The 22,801-nt window shown below is 42.2% G+C and overlaps 1 protein-coding gene across 1 annotated transcript in view; it reads left to right on the top strand.

Moving 5' to 3' along the window:
* The window catches only part of WNT4 (Wnt family member 4), a 68,359-nt gene that overhangs the window by 7,246 nt on the left and 38,312 nt on the right, over positions 1-22,801 (top strand). Inside the window, exon 2 of the mRNA XM_077250185.1 lies at positions 19,750-19,985. Within this exon, the coding sequence (XP_077106300.1) occupies positions 19,750-19,985 (236 nt within the window). The remainder of the gene's footprint in view (positions 1-19,749; positions 19,986-22,801) is intronic.

The following is a 22,801-nucleotide window of genomic DNA, read 5'->3' as shown; positions in this document are numbered from 1 at the left end:
GTTTGATAGAATCTTTGTTTTCTGTGCTGTAGATTTAGCAGTGCTCAGAATGCTGAGCTGTGTATAACCCCGCCCACAATGCTGATTGGCAGCTTCTTGTGTACACTGTAGTTTGTCAGCAAGCTGCCAATCAGTGGTGGGGGCGGGTTTACACAGATTAGTTGGACTGGCTTACATGTGCAACCTAGTCTGGCAATGATAATCTCCTGCGATTCTCCTGATATGTTCTAGTCCCCGCTGCTGCATGTCTCGCGATTTTTTGACAACTGCAACACATGCAGGGATTGTCTAATAAACAGGAAATCCCTGAATGTGTTTCGGCTGTCTAACAGCCATGAGACATGCAGCCGCGGGGACTAGAACGTATTATTCGAGCACGCCGAAGATGCTCGATTAGCACCTGATCATGCTCAGATAACACCTTATCCCAGCACATTCGCTCATCACGAATATCTACGTATAAAATATGTATTGTGCAGTTTTACTAACAGAATGAAAGAGTAGCAGCCCCTTCAGAGTCTTCCCTTACACAGTGGAGCTCCCATCCTCTGCTATGCAGGGTAACTACAGCTCAGCACCAGAAGAGTAGATGGGCAGAGGCGTAACTACAATGGGTGCAAGGGTGGCAATCACACCCGGGCCCTGGAGCCTAAGTTACCCCAAAACTCCCTTTGGCCTATATAAAAAGACCAATACTATTAAAGACTTGTAATAATTGTTTGGTCCAGTTGAAGTTTTCGCATTGGGGCCCATTGAGCTTCTAGCTGCGCCACTGTAGATATGGTCGACTGCAGGTCTGTGCACAGCAAATGGATGGGAACTCAGCTCTGAAGAGAAAGACTGTGAAAGGGACAGGGGTAATAAATGAAGACTCCAGATCTCAAAATAAGTGGTCAGAAAGTGATGGCATAACCTAGCAATATACCCTTACGTTCTAAGATAAGAATATCCCTTTAATGGTATCACTATTAGGGAATCAGTGGAAGTTCGGGTTCTGGTACCCAACCTGAACTTTGTTCTGGGGTACCAGAACTGCACCCGAACTTGAACCAGAACCCAAACTCCATTGAAAACAACAACATTTCAAATAATTTGATTAATTAAGATTTGAGTGTCTCTTAATGAATCAGGAGCGTCTGACTCTACCCCACCGCCTCATCAAGAACGCCATGAACAACACCGATCTTAATTAAGCAGGGTCATAATACTTCTAACAGATGAAAGTTTGCTAGCATTGTATCCAAATGTATATTGCTCATCAATATATCAACAACCCAAGTGCAGAAATCACCAAAAACGAATGTGCGTTTTTTACCTACGGATTTACTAATGCAAGTCTATGGGAAAAATCCGCACATAAAACTTAGCGTACCCACAAGAAAATGGCAATGTTGCGGGTCAGTTTTTTTTTAAAAAAGCACAGTGGGCATAAGATTTTTATAAATCCCATCCACTTTGCTGAAACTGTAATACGCAGGATTAAAAATTCATCGTGGGCACATAGCCATAAAGGTCAACAATCTTTTAAAACACATTAGTCTTGTACTATGCTTAAAAAAAAAAAGCACAATAACTACAAAAATCACACCAGTGGAGGACATTTGTGTAAAAAAAATTGCAACTTTTTAAACTATTGCACAGGATGAATAAGGCAAAAAACATCTCAAGTTGGCTAACCTTGCCCACACTGATGATCAAAAAATATAAGTAGCAAAGAGCTTAAAAGAGGAACAAAATGGGTAATAAATTAGGCAGGAAAAAAACAGCAAAAAAAAATCATTCAAGAAAAAAAATGCTAATTCAATGAGCAATCAGGCGATATGTAGAACTTTTTATTATACTGATTTGAGCTCGTATTGTCTTGATTCAGGGTAATGTTTTATTCATTAGAACTCGGAATTAGTTATGAGCGAGCATGCTCAGATAAGGTGTTATCCGACAATGCTGGTGAGTTAATAGAGTATCTTCGGCGTGCTCGAATACTATGTTTGTGTAACTGCAGCTGCACATCTTACGGCTGTTCGACAGCCGCAACACATGCAGAGGATGGCCTGTTTTTTAGGAAGTCCCTAAATGGCGACTCAAACATAGTAGTCTAAACAAAGAAGAGGAGCCACTTATATGAATGCATTCATATAAGTGGCTCCTCTTCTTTGTTTAGGTTCATGGCATTGGCCGCTTTTTGCACCCCGATTGGGATTCAGTATTATATATTATTGGTAGTGCGCTCTTCTTTTCTATTTGGTTTCAAACATAGTAGTCGAGAATGGCGACTCAAACATAGTAGTCGAGAATGGCGACTCAAACATAGTAGTCGAGAATGGCGACTCAAACATAGTAGTCGAGAATGGCGACTCAAACATAGTAGTCGAGCACGACGACTCCATCACAGTAGTCGAGAATGGTGACTCCAACATAGTATTCGAGCACGGTGACTCAAATGCAGACAAGCACGGCGACTCAAACATAGTAGTCGAGAATGGCGACTCGAATATAGTAGTCGAGCACGGTGACTCAAATGTAGTCAAGTACGGCGACTCAAACATAGTAGTTGAGCATGGCAATTCCAACATAGTAGTTGAGCACGGCAATTCCAACATAGTAGTTGAGCACGGCAATTCCAACAAAGTAGTCGAGCACGGCGACTCGAACATAGTAGTGGAGCTCAGCGATTCAAACATAGTATTCAAGCACGGCTACTGAAACATAGTAGTCGAACACGGCAACTCAAACATAGTAGTCCAGCACGGCAACTCAAACATAGTAGTGGAGCACGGCGACTCCAACATAGTATTCAAGCATGGCTACTCGAACATAGTATTCGAACACGGCAACTCCAACATAGTAGTTGAGCACGGCGACTCGACCATAGTAGTGGAGCACGGAGATTCAAACATAGTATTCAAGCACGGCGACTCAAACATAGTAGTCGAGCACGGTGACTCCAACATAATATTCGAGCATGCAGAAGATACTCTATTAAACCCATGAGCGTGATCGGATAACACCTTATCCAAGCAAGCTCGCTCATCGCTTCTCAGAAAGTCAGAATGTAAGTGAACCCCAATCGTCACCATCTGCAGGGCGCATTACACCAACAGCAGGATATTCCTTCCGCACGTGTGTACGTTCCAGTTCCTGTCTACCGCTGTTTATATATATATCACTTTCCTCTCTATATCCATGAGAATTTGGAGCTTTTTATAGCACATCATCTTGTGCCTGGCTTCAGTCAGTCAGAAGGTAAGGGCCCGCCGTTGTTTGCATTTATCAGACCTCTTGTGCATATTTAAAGTCCCACTTCTGCAGATTATTGCTTTTATTAACACCATCGCAACGTGGGACCTGATCTTTACGTTTCAATGTGCAGCCTGTCTACTCGTTTATGGTGCATTTGACTGTAATAATCACTTAACCTTCACTCTTGTGGTTAATATGTCAGCTGCAGAGCAAGCACATAGCTGGGGGTACTGTAACATTTATATATAAACCATTGTGGTTTACAGCCCCGTTGTATTACGTTAGAGCCTGGAGTAAATATCAGCAGCAGATGTCAGATTTATGGTCAGCTAAGCTTAATTGACTCTGTGTAATGAGAATACTACACACTGGTGGCCTCAGGACTAAAAACTGGTCAAGACTTCTTTTTACAAACCAATTGCAGAGCAGCTGTTATTTTCCTACTTTGGATCAGTTAGTTAAAAAAAGATATCCGATTGGTTGGAACTGTGCCAGACATGATGCTAAACTGTAGTGCCAGCGACACTGTATTCAGAAATGGCAGCTACGTTATCACTGATGTCATTTCGGGAAAGCCCTTCATCAGGTAAAACTCCAGCAGCGGATTGTAGCAAACATGGGATTGGCTAAAAAAAAGCTGCAAAGTAAGAAATCTGAAAAAAACAAAGTGTTAATAATTTATTTTTATCAATTAATAAAATGCTAAATAAATCTAAAACACATCAATGCTTGGTGACCGCGCTTTGCGCTCAAAACGGCGTCAATTCTTCTAGGTACAGGGATTTTGTAGGGTTATAGTTTGGAGCATGCTTAACCAATTATACCAGACAGTTGATAATTATCATTTTCATATGTAGTCATTTCCGGAAACAGAAACAGCTGTGTAGGAGTCTTATACTGGGTGAGGAACAGTCAAACATTGCTACAAAGGTGAGGTTGTTGAAGACAGTTTCATGTTATAGGTCAAACACCACAGCAACAGGACACCATGTAGTTATACTGTAAGGTCTCTCTCAGGCAAAGATTTCAAAGCAGACCGGGGTATCAAGATGGTCTGTTAAAGATCTTTTGAAGAAACTTCATGAAATAAGCAATGTTGAGTACCGTACATGCAGTGGTCGGCCCAGGAAACTTAGTGCAGCAGATGAAAGACACGTTATACTTCCTTTCGAAATTGAAAGATGTCAAGCAGTGCCATCAACTTAGAACTGGCAGCATCCAATGGGACCCAATTACACCAACTTTTTGGGGAAGTCTGATCAAAAGTGGTCTTCATGAAAAAAATGTGGCCTATAACCAAACCATCTACGGTACATGGAAACAAGGCCAAACAAAAGACTTAACTATGCACAAAACATAGGAAATGGGGGCGTAGGAAAAGGACAGCAGGTGTTCTGGACTGATGAGTCAAAACGTGAAATATTTGGCTGTAGTAGAAGCCAGTTTGTTCGCGGAAGGGCTGGATAGCAGTACAATAATGAATGTCTACAGAAAGAGTGAAGCACGGTGGTGGACCCTTGCAAATTTTGAGCTATATTTCAGCAAATAGAGTTGTGAATTTGGTCCGAATTAATAGTGTCCTCGATGCTGAGCAATCTAAACAGATACTTATCTATTATGTAATAATATCAAGGAGGCATCTGATTGGCTACAAATTTGTTCTGCAGCTCTACAGTGACCCTAAAAAAAAAAAAGCCAATGTCATAAAGATCTATTTTTAGAGTCAGGAAGAACAAGGAGTCCGAAAAGTGATGATATGGCCCTACAGAGCCCTGATCTCGACATCATCCAGTCTTTCTGGAATTCCATGCAGAGACTTATGAAAGTGACATCCACAGATCTGTGGGTAGTTCTCCAAGATGTTTGGAACTAGCTCCCTGACGAGACCCTTTACAAACTGTGTGCTAGTGACAAGTGTGCCTAGCAGATCTGATGAAGGCAAATGGCGATCACACCATTGATTTGATTTTGTTCATTCACTTTGCATTTTGCTAATTGATAAACTATTCTTTCTTTTTGAAAGCATTTTTACTTTGCAGCATTTTTTCCGCACCTGCATAGAAAGAACATTTGTACCGAACTATGTATGCGCTCCTTTACCAGACCCCTAAATATATTTAAGTCTTCTGTATTCACCCCTTAGCCCCCTTTTTCATCCTCTTCTTCCAAGAGCAGTAGCTTTCTTATTTTTCTGTCTCTTACCTCCCGGTATCCGCAGCTCTTCTTTTGATTAGCCGGCCCGGTGTGATTCCACATGTGCATCACCCCGCAACAATAACGTTATACCAGGATGGCGTTTCACAAGAAAAGCCATAGATGCCAGGAGGCAGTTCCCATGGCTTCGGCCCAGCAGCCACAGATCACTGACAGAGCTGATAAACCAGGTCCTATGACTTGATTTGTACCACACAACCTATACAGGGTGGGCCATTTATATGGATACACCTAGGTGGGCCATTTATAAAGTTGGATCCAATATGGCCGACTTCAAAATGGCCGCCTTGGTCACCACCCATCTTGAAAAGTTTTCCCCCTCCATGTCACAAACAAGAAGTTGATATCACCAACCATTCCCATTTTATTTAGGTGTATCCATATACATGGCCCACCCAGGTGTATCCATATAAATGGCCCACCCTGTAGTATGTATCATCATCTACATCACTGAAAGAGACTAGGCCTCACTTACAAAAAAAACAATGTTGTCCATAGCAACCAATCAGAACTCAGCTTTCATCTTTCCTGATCACTTTTAAAAATGAAAGCTGTGCCCTGATTGGTTGCTATGGGCAACAAATATAATTTTGCTTTTTTTTTCATAATTCTCCCCCTGTTTTCCAGTCTTCCCAGTATAATAAGATAGATAATGTACAGTGGAGTATAAGTAGCGAGCGCCTGTCACTGCTCTCTTCTTACATTGTGTATGTTATGACATTATTATCCAGGCCTCCTTTAATCTGTACAAGTGCAGATTATCCAGCGCTGTCCTTCTCTCATACTTTCCATACATGTCGCAACCTGTACACTAAATATCTGCGAATGGTGACTTCATATTAGTGGATCTGTGTGAGGTCAACACACTTGCACTAATAGAAAAAGGAAACAGCTTGAATAGCAACTCCTCAGTGTCCCGTTCTTACGGCAGCGATGGCGGTGCCCTGCACATCAGCGGACAGGTTTACGTCAGTCTGTAGTCTGAATGTATATTTTCGGATTTGTCCTACTATGAATGGGAGCCATTCCATAAACCACATGATATTAGGCAATCGCTGCTCCAGAGATCTACCCCCTAGATCTCAGCCCCCTCATAGTACATATTGGAGCAAATGGGGCAATATTCACCCAGGGGGCAGGTTGGTTCTAATTAATAACTAATAATAAAGGAGGAGACTGTGAATTGGAGATTTCGGAAATTAAAAGAAAATAAAAAAAGACAATTAACCTCTTCGTCTCCTGCCTCTGCTCATTGCTGGTCCTCGTTATGCCAGGGCATAGTCTATGAATAAGGGCTCGTTCACACGACGGTATTTTCGCTCCGTTTTTTTCACCAATGGGACAGTGCAGACAAGCGATTTTATTCACTGACTGAATCTGCGTGTGTGCACTAGTTTCTTCCGAAAATCAGATGAGACTTATCTATTCAAGTCTATGGATGCAGGAAAAAATTGGATGCCCTAGTATAGCGCATGATTTTAATGCAAATATTTCACATTTTAAAGGGGTTCTCCAAAATTGGAAAACAGAAACAATCACGTACTTTGTCTGCAGGCTGTATCTGGTGCTGGTGAACATCCCCATTCACTTAAATCAAGCAGAGCTGCAATACCAGACCGAGTCCAAGGTCTGGGGGTGGTGCTGTTTTGGGATTTAACAATCTATGCTTATTTCATCCTATGCAAGCCCTTAAGGTCTCACTGCTCTGGGAAGTCAATGGCTTGAGACCAGACCTAACATAAAGTACATTTGGGCCCAAGAGTGAATATCACAGTGGGCCCCTGTGTACCTCACCTATGGGCTTGACAACCAAAGTGCATTTGTACCCAGGTCAGAATGTCCCCCTAAGGCCAGGGTCACACGACCATAATTTTGGCCTGAGTGCTGTCTGAAAAATCAGGCAATACTCGGATCAATGTTATTCAATGGGACTGATTTTTTTCAATTTTTTCATTTTTATGGATGAAAAGCTAAACTATTTTTGTACACATTTGTGTGAACCTATGCACAGTGTACTAATATTTTGGGACCCAAGTAATAGTGGATCAATGAAGTTGGTACCTATATCTTCCTATATGTGTCTTCCGACCAACAGATCTTCAGGCACTCAGTGGTCTATTCTTGGTACGGGGCTATCCTTGGTATGGGTTTAGTTTAGGCTATCCTCTACCCTCTAGGAAGAGTCAAATAAAGGCATTTGGGTACTTGCTCTATTGGATCTCATCTGTTTGGGCACCTGGGGCTGCGGCTAGTCGAATTCAATCCCGTCTAGGTGGATGGGACAAGTTGCAGTACCAGGCAGTCACTTGTACATAGGGCATTTAATGATGTTTTGCAACCCCTTAATGTCCACAAAAAGAAGAGAGTTGATTCAGCACTTTATGCTAAATTTTCTTCCATTAATATTCTATTGGTAAAAACATGATTCAAGGAAAAATCCACATTCTGAAATGGATAAATGTGTCATGCAAGGAGAGATTCAAAGTCCTGGTTGACGCGTTTTGATGCTTCTTATTCATAACCCTTAATGTGCTAATCAGCCGGGATCCTAAAGCTCAGACATGCACAAATTAGACATTATTTTCCAATCCTTTGTATAAGCCATCAATGTTAAAGTCTCTATGCATCCCCTTTCACCAGAACTTGTCATTTGCATAAATACATATAATTATTTTTACCTGGTATAAATGCCGCTGTTCTCCTTAATAGAGCATTGTTTCGTTTTTGTTCCGGCTCCTCTCCGTTCCAGAGATAAGACCAACTTTTCCCGATATATAGGTGTGGTCCTCATGAAAATATTCATAGAAACAGTTGACCACGCCCACTTGACTAAAAAGACTAGATTTCTATACAGGAAAAAGGAAGCCATTTCTCAGGTATGGAGAGGCGCAGGAACAAAAGAAAAACATCGCCAGATTAGGGACAATAGTGGCGTCTACACTAGGTATAAACAAAAATGTACATGCTTATGGCAAGTGACAGGTGTCCTTTAAGAGTCATAATGTGTCAGACGAGCTCTTCCGCTGATGTTTTACATGGCAGCATGTATCTGTAAATGGAGCGTGTCCTGTGGATGGCGGTATTTGGATGAAATGTTTGCTTTCTTGCATCAACTGTTAGCACACATGTCATTTCCACTAATGTGAGGATTGTAATCATACACAAAAGCACCATTGTTATGTAGGTCTGACGAAAGACGGTCGGTATGGGATTTTAGCATATTTTAGTAGTATAAAATATTCCATTCCTGAACCAGGATGATCAGGATGTGCAGATCTCTCGGCCCACATAGAAGAGTTCATAGACTTGTGAGATGATACAGCGGTGTCGGGCCACGTCCTATGACCACCGGGGGTTCTTTTATATAAGGTTGGCTTCTTCAATCAGTAAATATGGGTCGTTGCCAAAGACAAATGGATGGAGTCTGGTGCTTCCTCTCCGAAATCTTCTTAAAGTGATGACGAAAAGCAATTCCAGTTATGGCTGGCATTAAGTAACCCACTTCTCTTGCTCCTGACGAGCGTACTGACGGATTGATATGTGATGCTTGCATTCTGCCTTCGTGACTTTCGCACTTTGTGTCATTCTCGGGTCTGAAACGGAAAGTGATTCGATTTGGCCATCATTATTATTTTTCACTTTAGATCAAGTAATTCATTTTAGATATTTAGTTTAAATACATTAACATAATTACCCTTTAACTACCTCTTTTTCTACTCTCTTACCCAGAATGGAGCATGAGGCTAAAAGTGACTGCTTCCAATAAAATTTTACCCTGACTTTTAAATCATGGAATCGCTGCCACATCTCATAGAATCATAATCGCTGCCACATCTCATAGAATCATAGAATGTTCGAATTGGAAGGGACCTCCAGGGTCATCTGGTCCAACCCCCTGCTCAATGGTGGATTCACTAAACCATCTCAGACAGATGTCTGTCCAGCCTCTGAAGACTTCCATTGAAGGAGAACTCACCACCTCTCGTGGCAGCCTGTTCCACTCATTGATCACCCTCACTGTCAAAAAGTTTTTTCTAATATCTATTCTGTATCTTCTCCTACTTGTAGTGCCAATGCAAGGCAGGCCATTATTTGGATCACTCAACTCCAAATTCGGAAATACAAATTACTTTTGCACCAAAATCAGTTTTTGCCCAGGTTGAAGGAAACTCTAAAATCTTCCTTTATCTTTCATATATGAAGTAGTTTAATGGAATTCGAGAAAACTCTGCCTCAGGAGCAGCGCCACTCCTCTCCGTAGGCTGTAACTGGTATTGCAACATTTGTACCAGACAAAAGAGGTGCTTTTCTTCTCCAATAAATTGCTAATCTCATAGAGGCACAAGTGTTCGGATAATGGAGACAGAAATATCTGTTTGGGGCTTTATCTTTGTATCTACGGTCGGATTTACTATCACTCAAGTTCTTAGCTATAAAACGTTGAGCAGCTCTGCTTCAGACTAATGGAAGCCAATGCATGATTGATAGCAGCGTGTCTATGTTTCCCCAGTGTCTCCATTTCCTTATTGCTGGAAAAGTGATCTCTCCGTGTTATCATGCTAAGCATTTGTAAAATTATTTGGCACCGCTCAGGTTGCAGTGGAACGCCAGGACATATCCAGCCTCTCGCTGACAGTTCTTCAGCTTCAGATTTCTGCAGGGGGAAATCGACAAGTTTACTCCAGCGAGTGTCTGCTGCTTTCTGCTGCCTGGGATCAGCCATTACTTTATATTCATGGGCCATAAATTAATTACCGGTAATTAATTATACATTTATATAGGTGAAGCTTATTTACTACAATACGTGTACTTAATTCTTCATTATGGTTTTAATATCTGTTTGTTGTGATTTAATTTGATCGAATTTTCTCTATAGCTACAGTTGGTTGCACAGTAAGGGTTGCAGGGCCAAATATTGCTCCCTCTGACTATTAATAAGGGTTATTTCTACCCGAAACGCGTAACCTTATGGATTCTAATATTTTTTAACTTTTTTTAACTTTTTAACATTCGCAGCAAAATTTTTCTTTTCCTTTTGCTGGAGTTTTGTGCTAATGGACCTCTTTATATTATTTTGACCTGGTAGCCAGTCTGGTGTGTTTTCCATAAACTTTGACCAGAGACTGTCTATTCCTAAGGGTTTTTCATGCAGAATTCCTATGGATCTCCTTTTATTACTAACGTAATTGGAGGGTGAGCTAAATATATTTCTATTGCTCCCCCTAACCCTGTAACAATGATTTTTTAGTGCGCCTTTAAAACAAATAATGTCGCAATGACCCCTAAATGCCCTATTTTAAAAGTAAAACTGCCCTTTAGTGCCCCTTTGAAAAGTAATAATGCCCCCTGAGTGCCCTCTCCAAATGTAGTAATGCGATCTTTGTCCCACCTACCACAAAAAAATAATGCAGCTATGCCCTCTTCTCCCCTGCGCCCCGACTGGGTCAGCGCATGTGGTCAAGTCATTATGCCACCTGCATCGAGACGTTGGCATTAGTGATGAGCGAACGTGCTCGGGTTAGGTAACCGAGTATCTGCACAAATAATATGTTCGAGTCCTTGTGGGTACATGTCTCGCGGCTGTTAGACAGCAGCAACACATGCATGGATTTCCTGTTTGTTTGACAATTCCTGCATGTGTTATGGCTGTTGAACAGCCGAGAGACGTGCAGCTGCGGGGACTCGAACATATTATTTATTAATCATTTCTTTTGGCCCCTTGAGTTAACATGGAAGGTCAGCTTTAATAGTCTGAGCACATGGCGCTGTACTATGCGTTGGACTGACCTTTTTTGCTGTGGTCCTATGCCTAGGAGATGATGACCCAAGGTGGCGTAGCCTTGTAGCAGTTGGTCTTCTCGGTTGCTCCCTCCGCACGTGCTGAGTTGCAGCAGTCTTCATGCATTGCTTTACCCAATATACTGTAGTTACTTAACGGGGTTGTCCAGTACAATTTTATTTTTTAACTTTGGACCTAAACACTATCAGGCAGGTAGTTGGTAACTATCTGCCTGTTCTGCTCAGCACAGATCTCTGTTGGCACAAAGTGGTCTAGACCGCTCCTCTCAGCGATTCTTTGGCTTCTGATGGGGCTTCCGCTCTGCTCATTTGATGGGATGTAACTGCCTATGTCATGCTGAGTGACAGCTGGTTCCCCGCTGCCTAACTGCAAAAAGCTGGCTGTCGCTAAGCAAAATGTTGGTAGTCACGCCCTGTCAAAAAAGTAGCCCAGAAGAGGAAGAGCTGCTCTGTTAACGTGAAACAGCAGAATCGCCGACAGGACTGGTCAGTGATCACTCAGACCAGGCGCCGGGTAGACTATGCCGGTAGTTTGCATCTACCTGCCTTAGTTCTTAAGCCCACAGATAAAATATAAATTAGGCCCAGACAACCCCGTTAAAACAGCGGCATTCTGCAAAGTGACATGTGGACAATTGAAATGTGTAAGACAAACCATAGGTTCAGTCCTTAAAAATTTGCCATAGCTGCAATAAATCAACATAAAAACTAGAAGTCCGCACTTTGTGTTTTCTACAATTGTTCGCTGAGAATTATTAGGTCTGTACAAAGGTTTAATTTTGACATGTGAACTGTAACATTTTCTTTCATTGATGGCAAACAGTGATATTTGCTTTTGTAAATAAGAAAATTAATTCTAAAAAAGTAACATTACATTGTGTATTAACGAGGGCAGATTGACACCACTTTTCAAACATCATTTCAGAAAAAGTGATGGATATAAGCGAGCACCTAACGAGATCATTGCTTTAGTCTGGCCTACAGACACTCTGGTCGCACAGCAGCAGATAGGTGAGATAAGTTGTACAACCAAGGAAATTGAACACTTCTTTTGCAGCTATCACATGTTGTACATCCTACCGATAGGTGATCAATATGTGAGTCTCAGACAAGCCCTCTAACATTAGACCCTCTCGTCAGTGGCTAAATCGAGAGTTACGTCTGGAAAACGGTGTTTGGATATATGCGCTGACTGTGCCATTGACTGTAATAATGGAAACGGAGTCAGTGTGTGCTCTGTCGGACATCACTTTTGGTGGTATCCACCTATTAGAGGTGGGCTCCAAGATGCAATCAACCATGTTTTGGAGACATCCTCAAAAAGGTGGATACGGCTTAAAATGATTTCTGCCAGAGCACACACTGACTCTGTCTGCGTCGTTGCAGTCAATGGCCACGTCAGACGAAGGCAGACTCACCAAAGTTTTCCTAGGGGAAGCCGCTTCCGAAAACAAAGTGGTCATTTTCTTGAATCTGCTTCTCGGACTTTTTTGCCTATGTTTTTGCAGCGGTTTCGCCACCGGAGCCTTTTTTCTATGGTTAATAGCTACCATGCCGCTTCTTTTAACGTGCTACTTCTTTTAACTGCTTCACGGTTTCTTAACCCTAAAGCAGTTAAAAGAAGTAACAAAAAACGGAAGAGGTCATTTTACATTGCTTTGAATTATGCTCAGTTTTTGCGGTGCTTTTTCAGGCGAGTTCCAGGAGGAAACCGCTTGAAAAAGAAGTTGTGTGCCCTTATTGTGTGCTCTTATTGTGTGCCCTTATTGTGTGCACTTATTGTGAGCCCTTATTGTGTGCACTTAGTCTTAGCAGGTTTTCTTTAAAGGTACAGTATATGAATTTTGCAGGTGTTTATACTACTCCATCACTAATATGCTGATTACTGGCCCCCTGCATTTCGGCTGCATTTAGTAACTGGTAACTTTATCAATAATCTTGTTTTAGCTGGCAGAGAATTTCCTGAGCCATCGCTGTTGGGTCTTGGAGAAGGTAACTTGATCAATAATATGAAGTGGTTGGAGTATCCATGTTAGGGTTTCTCCAGCAGATGGTAAACCCATTCCCTGGTGTCAGTGGCAGGAAACAGGTTGAGCCAAAGTGTTAGAGCAAGGGAATCTCAAAGCTGTACACAAGATAAATAAGAATTTTGGATCACCGTGAAAAGGAAGTTTCAAATATTTGAGGCCTGTAAATCTTTGGGAGGGCAGGACCGAAATGAGGAGCTGATATGGAGGGTCTGTAATAAGCACGGTGCTGTAGGCCTCCCGGAGGTTGGTCTGTCAGGCTCGGGAAGGAATTTCAGCAGCTTAACACATAATTTATAGCTCAACCATTTCCAGCAAGAAAAATGAATTATGAATCTGTATAGAATCCTACATTGACACGGTGGGCAGGAAAGCTCCAGGCAATCCTCGTATTATGATCCCAGGGCGGTAAAATAGCAGCGAGACATTGCACAACTGCTTGTAGGGTCTACCTGCTTATTAATCTGACACTAGGTCATATTTCATACAATGCAGAGAGCAAAAATTACATGCAAAATGGGGGTGAAGCCGGCCATACATGAAATAGCTGTCTGCTGAATGTTCATTCGGCAGACAGCTATCTCTCCTGACTCCCCCATACTGATGAGCACATGTCTTGGCTATTAATTCATGTATTTTCCATATTGAGAGAGGAGAAATCCGCTGCCAGACTCCTCCAGTACCATGTTATCTCCCCTGAAAATAAAAGAATCAGCCATTGAAATTTCTACTGCCTTATCTGTGGGGTTCCCATAGAACTCAGATGATCAACTGGTCCTGTCGAAATCACCAGGTTCAGCCGGTTTTCATCTAATGTGTATGGAGGTGTTTACTCAAATAGAAGTCCTGGTATTTGAGAACCAAAGACCTCCTCGGCCAAACAGCTAGAGACCAGTATCTGTAGTCATTTCTCTATGCACCACAACACAGTCTCCGTATCTTCTTGGCACAACTTCCACCATTGGGCCAAGAGTCCTACTAAAGGATGCCTTCTGTAAACATCACTCTTGAGTCTTTGGTACTGCCTCTAATATGTTATCCTGGTCTCCTTCCAATCATATGCAGTGATGACATAATGTTCACATCACTGCACCCATAGGTTAAAAAAGGTGAATGGGGACTACCCCCTAATATTATGGCTCTACCACACATGGGTCCATTATTACCTAGTTATAGAACCAAAACCAAGGCTTATTCATGATTTCGGTAGTTACTTGACATCTCATTCAAGTAGGCAAATATGGGGGAATATCTGGAGAAGACTATTGTCTCCTGGAGAAGATTTACAATAGTGTTGTGTTCATGTTATGGGGTATGGATCCTTTAGAGAACCTTGGTTCTCTCCAGCTGCCATTCACAGGTTTGTTTTCTGTTCTTCCATTAGTATATTCCGGATATTATTTCACAAAGTCCCGGTAGACGAATCATTCCATTCCATTGATATTTTGAAACTGTCTTCAACCAAGTTGTTAAAAAATACCATTATTACAAACATCAATAACATCAATAAATACTATTATTGACAACTTCAATATCAAACGATAAGAATATTGTACGACAACAATATCCCTATGTAGATTCTTGGGGACGGTCAGTAAAGAGAGCACACCTATAAATGTGTATAAAAAAGAAATTATTTTGCATCCTCAATCAAATGCAAAGTGTAAAATTGATAAAACAAATCACTAAATAATCACCAATAACAAAATCATTACGATAACACAACAAAGACACTGACATTCCTTAAGCTTACGATCATTGACATAATGTCATAGTTACCAGAAAGAAACCCTTCACCTTGTGCCTCCTGGTTATGCCACGTTGGTGTGCTCCTCATCTCCTCGGAATAGCCTATCTTTCTCAAAGACCCATCTATGAATGGCAACTTTCCTACAGTCTCTCATTTTCTCTATTCCCCCCTCATGTCATACTTGGGTCCTTTATATCCCATTTTAGGAATTCGGTTGTACAAATCCCACCACCAACCTGGAGACACTATGTCTTACCTTGTGAATAAAGAACTGCTTTGATCTTCCTGTTCTTTCCCTGCAACATGTTTTACAAAAGACCGACATGTTGGCCGGGTGATATCACCCCTTAATGGTTGTACAATGGCGGTATTCTTGTTGTCTCAGGCACCTTTGTACTTCAAGATATGAGCATCCTGATTATCACATCTTAAGACCCTCTTAGAAATGAACTAATGGTCTATCCTTTACCTTCAAAATAAAAAAAATTATATAATTAGTAATAGTAATAGTGCCACTGTTCCTGGCGGTGACATGGCATTGTTGCATCTCGAGCAGGCGGCAGCCAATGAGTGGTGGCTCGTCAGCTGCAGCCTTTACTATTCTGTCAGAGTGGACGACAGCCCTGACAAAATATTAATGATTGCCTGCATCAGACCCAACCAGTCACGTCATCGCCGGGAACAGCAAAGCCATCACTGGGGGTGCCGCTGTAGGAGGTGAGTGGCCAGTAGTGGACAACCCCTTAAAAAACAATTAAAGCCCTACACACAACAGCGTTATCATACCCATTGGCGTCAGACCTGAATAGGGTACTGAACAGGGAAGTCCAAGGAGCATGTATCATTAAACTAACAAACCACCATAACTAAATATTTAGAAATAGGCTATATTTTTCCATAATATCCTCAAAAGTACATGAAAAACTCACAAAAAACTTCGATACCATAGGAGGCCATTTTGAGTTGAGTCTAGTACTCAACCCCCTCTATAGACCAATGGTAGGGAAGTGACCGTTTAAAATACAAAAAACTGACCTCAGTGTATAAAAACGTAACCAAGATGAGGTAACTATTGATCGCTTCTTCAATTGAATTGACTGCTTTTGTATTAATAGTTACAAAACCAATAGCCTAGAGCCTAAAGGTAGAGAAACCCACATTTAGGAGGTGGGAAAGTTAAGTTTACCTGGTGCGGCTGCAACAGTGGTGTGGAATCTTCTGCTGCTAAATCCGTGTGTGTTGTAAAAGTCCAGCTTCAGTAGATACCGCGTGTTGCCTTCTAAAGAGCGGGCTATGGGCGCTGCCCCGGCCGGCGGCAGAACACCCTTTGCTCGCTTCCTACGTGGAGTGAATCTGCGCTGCCAGATTAAGCCACTTGGTTCTCTGTCAATGCAGGACCTTACTTGATGTCACGGTCACGTGATTGCTCACGTGACTAGCTAAGGAAAGCGCAATGGACCAGTTCCTACGCGTTTCGGAATCAAACGTATTCCTTCATCAGGGATGGTCCATACTAGGTGCTCTATACCTATATAACCCGCAGCGATCACATGGCCACGTTATGTGTTGAAAGCAAACAACTCTATTTCACTGTTCAAGCCTTTGAGAACTAAAGTGTCAAGTTCAAATATCATTTTCATCTCTTCCCAGGACATCTGTTGGATATAATTTCCTTTTCTCCAGCTCCTATGCACTACTTTGAGGGCTGTAATAGTAGTGCCTCTAGTTGAACCGTCATGATGGATCAAAAAATGCTTTGAAAGAGGGAGGCCTCAAAGTAGTGCATGCTCCTTGGACTTCCCTGTTCAGTACCCTATTCAGGTCTGACGCCAATGGGTATGATAACACTGTTGTGTGTAGGGCTTTAATTGTTTTTTAAGGGGTTGTCCACTACTGGCCACTCACCTCCTACAGCGGCACCCCCAGTGATGGCGTTGCTGTTCCCGGCGATGACGTGACTGGTTGGGTCTGATGCAGGCAATCAGTAGCTGTTTTTGTTTGCAGCTCATTAATATTTTGTCAGGGCCGTCGTCCACTCTGACAGAATAGTAAAGGCTGCAGCTGACGGTCACTTCCATACCATTGGTCTATAGAGGGGGTTAAGGACTGAATCTAGCGCACATATTATATCACTTATTATATTTATAGACATTGATACAGAAGGGTGGCACTGTATCATTATCTGCTGCAGGACTCACAGGGTTTGAAGAGCTACTGGTATCCAAGTATCTATCTTCATTGTCTAGTACTGCCCATATGGTCTTTCTATGCCTGGTTTCTTTTCCACTTGGCCTGTATTACCATAAGACTATGTGCACACTAAGTCTTTTGGCTGAGTTTTTGGAGTGGAAACTGAGCAGAAACTCCAAGTTTTTGAGGAATTTTGAGCCTTTCAGGAAGATTTGGACAGTTTCAGTCCAGTTGAGTTTTTGGAGTAGATACTTAGAGGAAACACTTCAAATCCTCCTCAGAAATGCAAAACTCCTCAAAAACTTGGGAGGTCTACTCAGTTTCTTCCAAAAAAAATTAGCATAAAAAGACTAACCTGTTTCTGCTCCAAAAACACAAAAAAATCATTGTACACATTCCTTAAAGGCTGGAATACACCTTCAACTACACTGGGATGGGATCTCTCGCCATGTGGCCTTTCCATATGGACTATTTACAATATGGCCTGAGTAGATATTAAACTATACTTTGGGGGGCATTAGCCAGAGTGTCTTGTACTCTTAGTGTCTTTGGACCTCGGAGGTGTAGGTCACATGGGACATGGACTTTACTACTCTGCGTTCTTTAGGCTATAGACTCGTCTACCAATGGTCTTTGTGTAGAAGCCAAAATCGCCCAAATGCATGAATTGCCGGACTTGTTTTCCTCTACAAATGAGCTACAGGTCTGAAATCACAATTCTGATCGTTTGGTTTGTAATAGATGTGTGAGAGAGATTAGAAAACAGCAGAAGCTGAGAGAAGACAGTATGGCAGCTGGGAGTTGGCACTCACAAGTATTTTCTGCTTATTTTGGCTGACTCTGAAGACCTCTGGCTTTTCCAAGTACTACTTGGATACAGCAGTAATCAGGATTTCTGACAAGATAGATTCACGGCTAGGAATGCACATCCCTATAGTATCAGCGAGATAGAGCAGAAAGTTGCCGACTTGTGAGAATTAGGGCGATCACTGCCCAAACTTCCTGCAAGATATGTCAGCAAGAAGACGATTGATCACTGAGCGGGAGACAGATGGGTTGTCCAGCAGCCAAGATTACATTTACAAGATGAGGAAGTTTTTCCTTGTCCGGCCCGACAGAACATTTGGATTGCAAGCTCTATAGGCAAAGTGCCTGCAGTGTCTCTCTCCATTAAGGTGCTGCTAAAATATGTTTGCTTTTTTTATTATTACTCTTTTCTCGCACTTTACCCGTACTCCCTGATTGGAACGAGCAAATAGTTTTTAAAAGGCCGAATGTTCAGTTGTAAATAACTTACTCATCTGTTGCCAAAAATGTTCTGCAAATCTTCTACAAGAAAGAGAACACGCTGAAACGGTCTTTTATCGCGGCCCTATCGACTAGGGCACGTCAGAGCACAAGCTCACTCTGTCAACACCATTATAGTCTATGACCCCGTTAGCACATATGCCCAAATCCCGTTTTGCGGGGAAATCCGGATGTATGCCCCAACGGGACAAACGAACGTGTGACAAAAACACAATTTGAAAGCCCTCTAATATTTAAAAATGTTGTCTCACAACATAAATTTATGGCATTTCCCAAGGATATGCCATAAATGTCTAATATCTTAAGAGTGGGAGTCCATTGCTCCCCATTTAAACTGGTTTCCAAGAGAGGTGACACAAGAGGTGGTCTTTCTATTCCCTGGTATAGGAGTTCCGAATACAGCTGAGCGGAACAGAAAATCAGAACATCCATAGTAGAGAATGGAGAGAGCCACCTCTCCTGTCACTACAGTCATAGACCAGTTGGAATGATGGACAGGTGGATGCCTATGTTCTGGAGATTGGTGCATGTCCCATAGGTAGGATGCCCACCACTTACACATTTATGGATATGCCATAAATGACCATCATTGGGCAACCCCATTAAATTTTCCTTTGTTGGCACTACAGGAAAAGTGGACAATTGCTGCCAGATTACAGCAGATCATTGGGAATATCAGTAGGAAGAGAAGCGGCAATCAGTTTATAATCTGGGTATACTTTTATTGGTAAATGTTTACCGATTGGCGGTCGTTTAGCGCTGCCGGACATTCTGTGTAAATAAAACCCTCACAAAGGTTGACATTGCCGATGAGATAGTTGGTTATCCCTACCTGGATTTGAAGGAACTGTGCCTACATGGTAGAGATGTCCTTGTTCTTGGCATGTCCAATCCTGACCAAAGGAGAGCAATCGCAAGTCAGAATGCATTTTTAAAACTTTCCTTAATATTTTCCCACCAAAAACTTCATACAGTCAGGATATCCATAAATAATTTTTTGGGTATTTCTATTCTATAGGGTAAGTCACCCCTCCCCCCCAAAAAAATAGCAGCTCCCACAGTCATTACTTTATTTTTCATATTTCCAGGTCTTACAACCTTCCAAAAAAACTGTCCATACCCGATGACTTTTCAAAGCTTTAGACGTAACGTTCTTCTGAGATCCACATTCTACACGTTGCTCTAAAAGAATTAAGTTGTCTTCCTCTGTATATCCTACAGGTATCTTGCAAAACTGTCCTCGGTAGGCAGTATTTCAGAGGAGGAAACTTGTGAGAAGCTCAAGGGATTAATTCAACGCCAGGTGCAAATGTGCAAGAGGAATCTGGAAGTCATGGACTCGGTGAGGCGAGGGGCTCAGCTGGCAATTGAAGAATGCCAGTATCAGTTCAGGAATCGACGCTGGAACTGTTCAACACTCGACACATTGCCTGTTTTTGGAAAAGTGGTGACACAGGGTAAGAAACATAGATTTCAAAATCGTGTAAGCCTTATAGTGCTGTTTACATTCTTAGTAGAGCTCACGTAAAGTAATTCTCCATGTAAAGGGGTTGACAACTTTTAAAGAACTTTAATTAGTAGTAATTAGCCAACCTTAATAATTCCCTCCGATAAATTCAGAGACATCATTCAGGCAGTGGATTACATTGCTGAAGGATACAGTCCATGAAGAGATTTACACTAAAGAGGCCTGAATGGCTTTTAATAATGTCCAGAAAGGAGCAAAAACCTGTTTGCTACTGTTAGGGGAGCCATCAATGCTCTGTGTCATGTGAGTGTAAATGAGAGAATGCCATCACAATGTACAGAAATTAATTTGATGCACGACACGACATGACATGTAATGTGAACAAGTTTCATGGCATATAGCGCTGGCTTGTGCCAGCACATGCAGTATTCGGTGCACATGGTGCACCTACATGTCTGTGCAATGGACTGGTTGGAACTCCATATAAGACTACATTGTGACAAGGTACTCATAGTAACTTCTTCTTGCTGCCATATCAATTTGGCTTTATCAACAGGTCCCTCTTCACATTTAAAGGGAACCTGTCAACAGAAAAAACCCTATTAACCCCTTAAGGACCAGGGGTATTTCCGTTTTTGCATCTCCATTTTTTGCTCCCCTTCTTCCCAGAGCCATAACTTTTTTATTTCTATGTCAATATGGCCATGTGAGGGCTTGTTTTTTTGCGGGATGAGTTGTACTTTTGAACGACGCCACTGGATCCATAGTGCACTGGAAACCGGGAAGAAAGTTCAAATTGCGGTGAAATTGCAAAAAAAGTGCAATTCCACAATTGTTTTTTTTTTTTCCACGTTCATTAAATGCTAAAACTGAGCTGTCATTATGATTCTCCAGGTCATTATGAGTGCACAGACACCAAATATGTCTAGGTTCTTTTTTAGTTAAGTGGTGAAATAAAATCTCAAATTTGTCAAAGAAAAAAAATTGCCATTTTCCGAGACCTGTAGCGTCTCCATTTTTCATAATTTGGGGTTGGGTGAGGGTTTATTTTTTTGTATGCCAACCTGATGTTTTTATTTATATAATTTTGGTGTAAATACGATCTTTTGATTGCCCGTTATTGCACTTTAATGGAATGTTGCGGCGACCACAAAGATGCAATTCTGATGTTTTGATTTTTTTTTTCCGTTACGAGGTCTACCGATCAGATTCATTCTTTTTATATTTTGTTAGACCGGGCGATTCTGAACGCGGTGATGCCAAATACTCGTATGTCTATTTTGTATTTTTATTTTATTGTTTTATTTTGAATGGGGGGTGATTTAAACGTTTATATTTTTAAAATTTTTTACATTTTTTTTCTCTTTTTACCTGCTTCAAAAGTCTCCATGGGAGACTAGAATCTGCGATCATTTGATCGCTTGTGCTACACAGAGCAGGTGAAGCCCTGCTCTATGTAGCAGATCACCTTCCGCTGGGCGGCACTCATAGCAATCCGGTTATGACAACCACAGGGGTCTGCTGCAGACCACGGGTTCTCATACTAACTTATGGGTGACCCGCAGTCATGAGACACATGCGCCGATCGGCGTGGTTTGCGACGCGCTTCCAACGCGTGCGTGTTAAATGCCGCTGTCAGAGATTGACAGCGGCATTTAACATGTTAACAGCCACAGATGGATCGCGATTCCACCCGTGGCTGTTAGGGGCACATGTCAGCTGATCAGCCGGAGCCCGCTACAAACAGGGGGATGCACCCAATGACGGATACTGCGCGTCATTGGTGTTAAGAAGTTAACCTGAACATATGGGGTTAATATGCAGGGAAACTACATTATTAACTGCCGGCACCTTAACTTAGCTGAACACTGCAGGGAGAAAATGAACTGTATTCCCCCTACAGCATTCCGTTTCCATCATGGAGCGGCGCTGGCGCAGGTTCAGTCACAACTGAGTATATAGAGCAGTGACTGTAACCGCACCCCAGTCGACTGACGCTCACTCTGCATTAGGTCCGGCTGTCAGTCAGGGCCAAGGTCGCGGTTACAGTCGCTGGTCTGTATACTCAGAGTGGTGACTGAACCGCCGCCCCTGTGGCTGTAACCGGAACTCTGCAGAGGGAATAAAGTTAATTTTCTCCCTATAACATTGGGGTAAGTGCAGGCGCCGTGCAAATTAATAATGCTATTAACCTGCAGATTAACCCCATGCAGGTTAATAGTTTTTTCTGGTGACAGGTTCCCTTTAAGTTTTTTTGGGGTGGGGTTTTGGACAGATGATTTGCTTAAAAAACTGAGAAATGTCCTATTTTGGTCCAATTTGTGGACCAAACCCACCCATGTAAGTGAATGAGTCAGGAAAAATAATAGACAGCATATGAATGCCAACAGAGTTGCCTTCATGTGCTGTTAGTTTTTCTCTCATCGCTTTCATTGCTTGCTAGAAGAAGCTCAAAAAACCTCCATCTTTTTTTTAGATGAAGAAAAATGGATGACGGAATGGCAGACATAGACAGAAAAGGGCCCCTGTTCAAGAACAGTATATGGGCCCCTTAAAGTCCAATTGTTCTGTCTAAGGCTACTTTTATACTAGCGTCGTGAACTGCACGTCGCTATACGACTTTGCGGCGCACCGACGCTAGCTGTGAAAGCGCCGCACAACGGGGGCAGCGGATGCAGTTTCCCAACGCATCCGCTGCCCCATTGTGAGGTGCGGGGAGGCGGGGCGGAGTTCCAGCCATGCATGCGCGGTCGGAAATGCTGCAGACGACGCACCAAAAAAACGTTACAAGCAATGTTTTTTGGT

Source organism: Ranitomeya variabilis, chromosome 4 (assembly GCF_051348905.1).
Source record: "Ranitomeya variabilis isolate aRanVar5 chromosome 4, aRanVar5.hap1, whole genome shotgun sequence".
NCBI lineage: Eukaryota > Metazoa > Chordata > Amphibia > Anura > Dendrobatidae > Ranitomeya > Ranitomeya variabilis.
The sequence above is the reverse complement of the archived record's forward strand: the minus strand, read 5'-3'. Positions and strand labels throughout refer to the sequence as shown.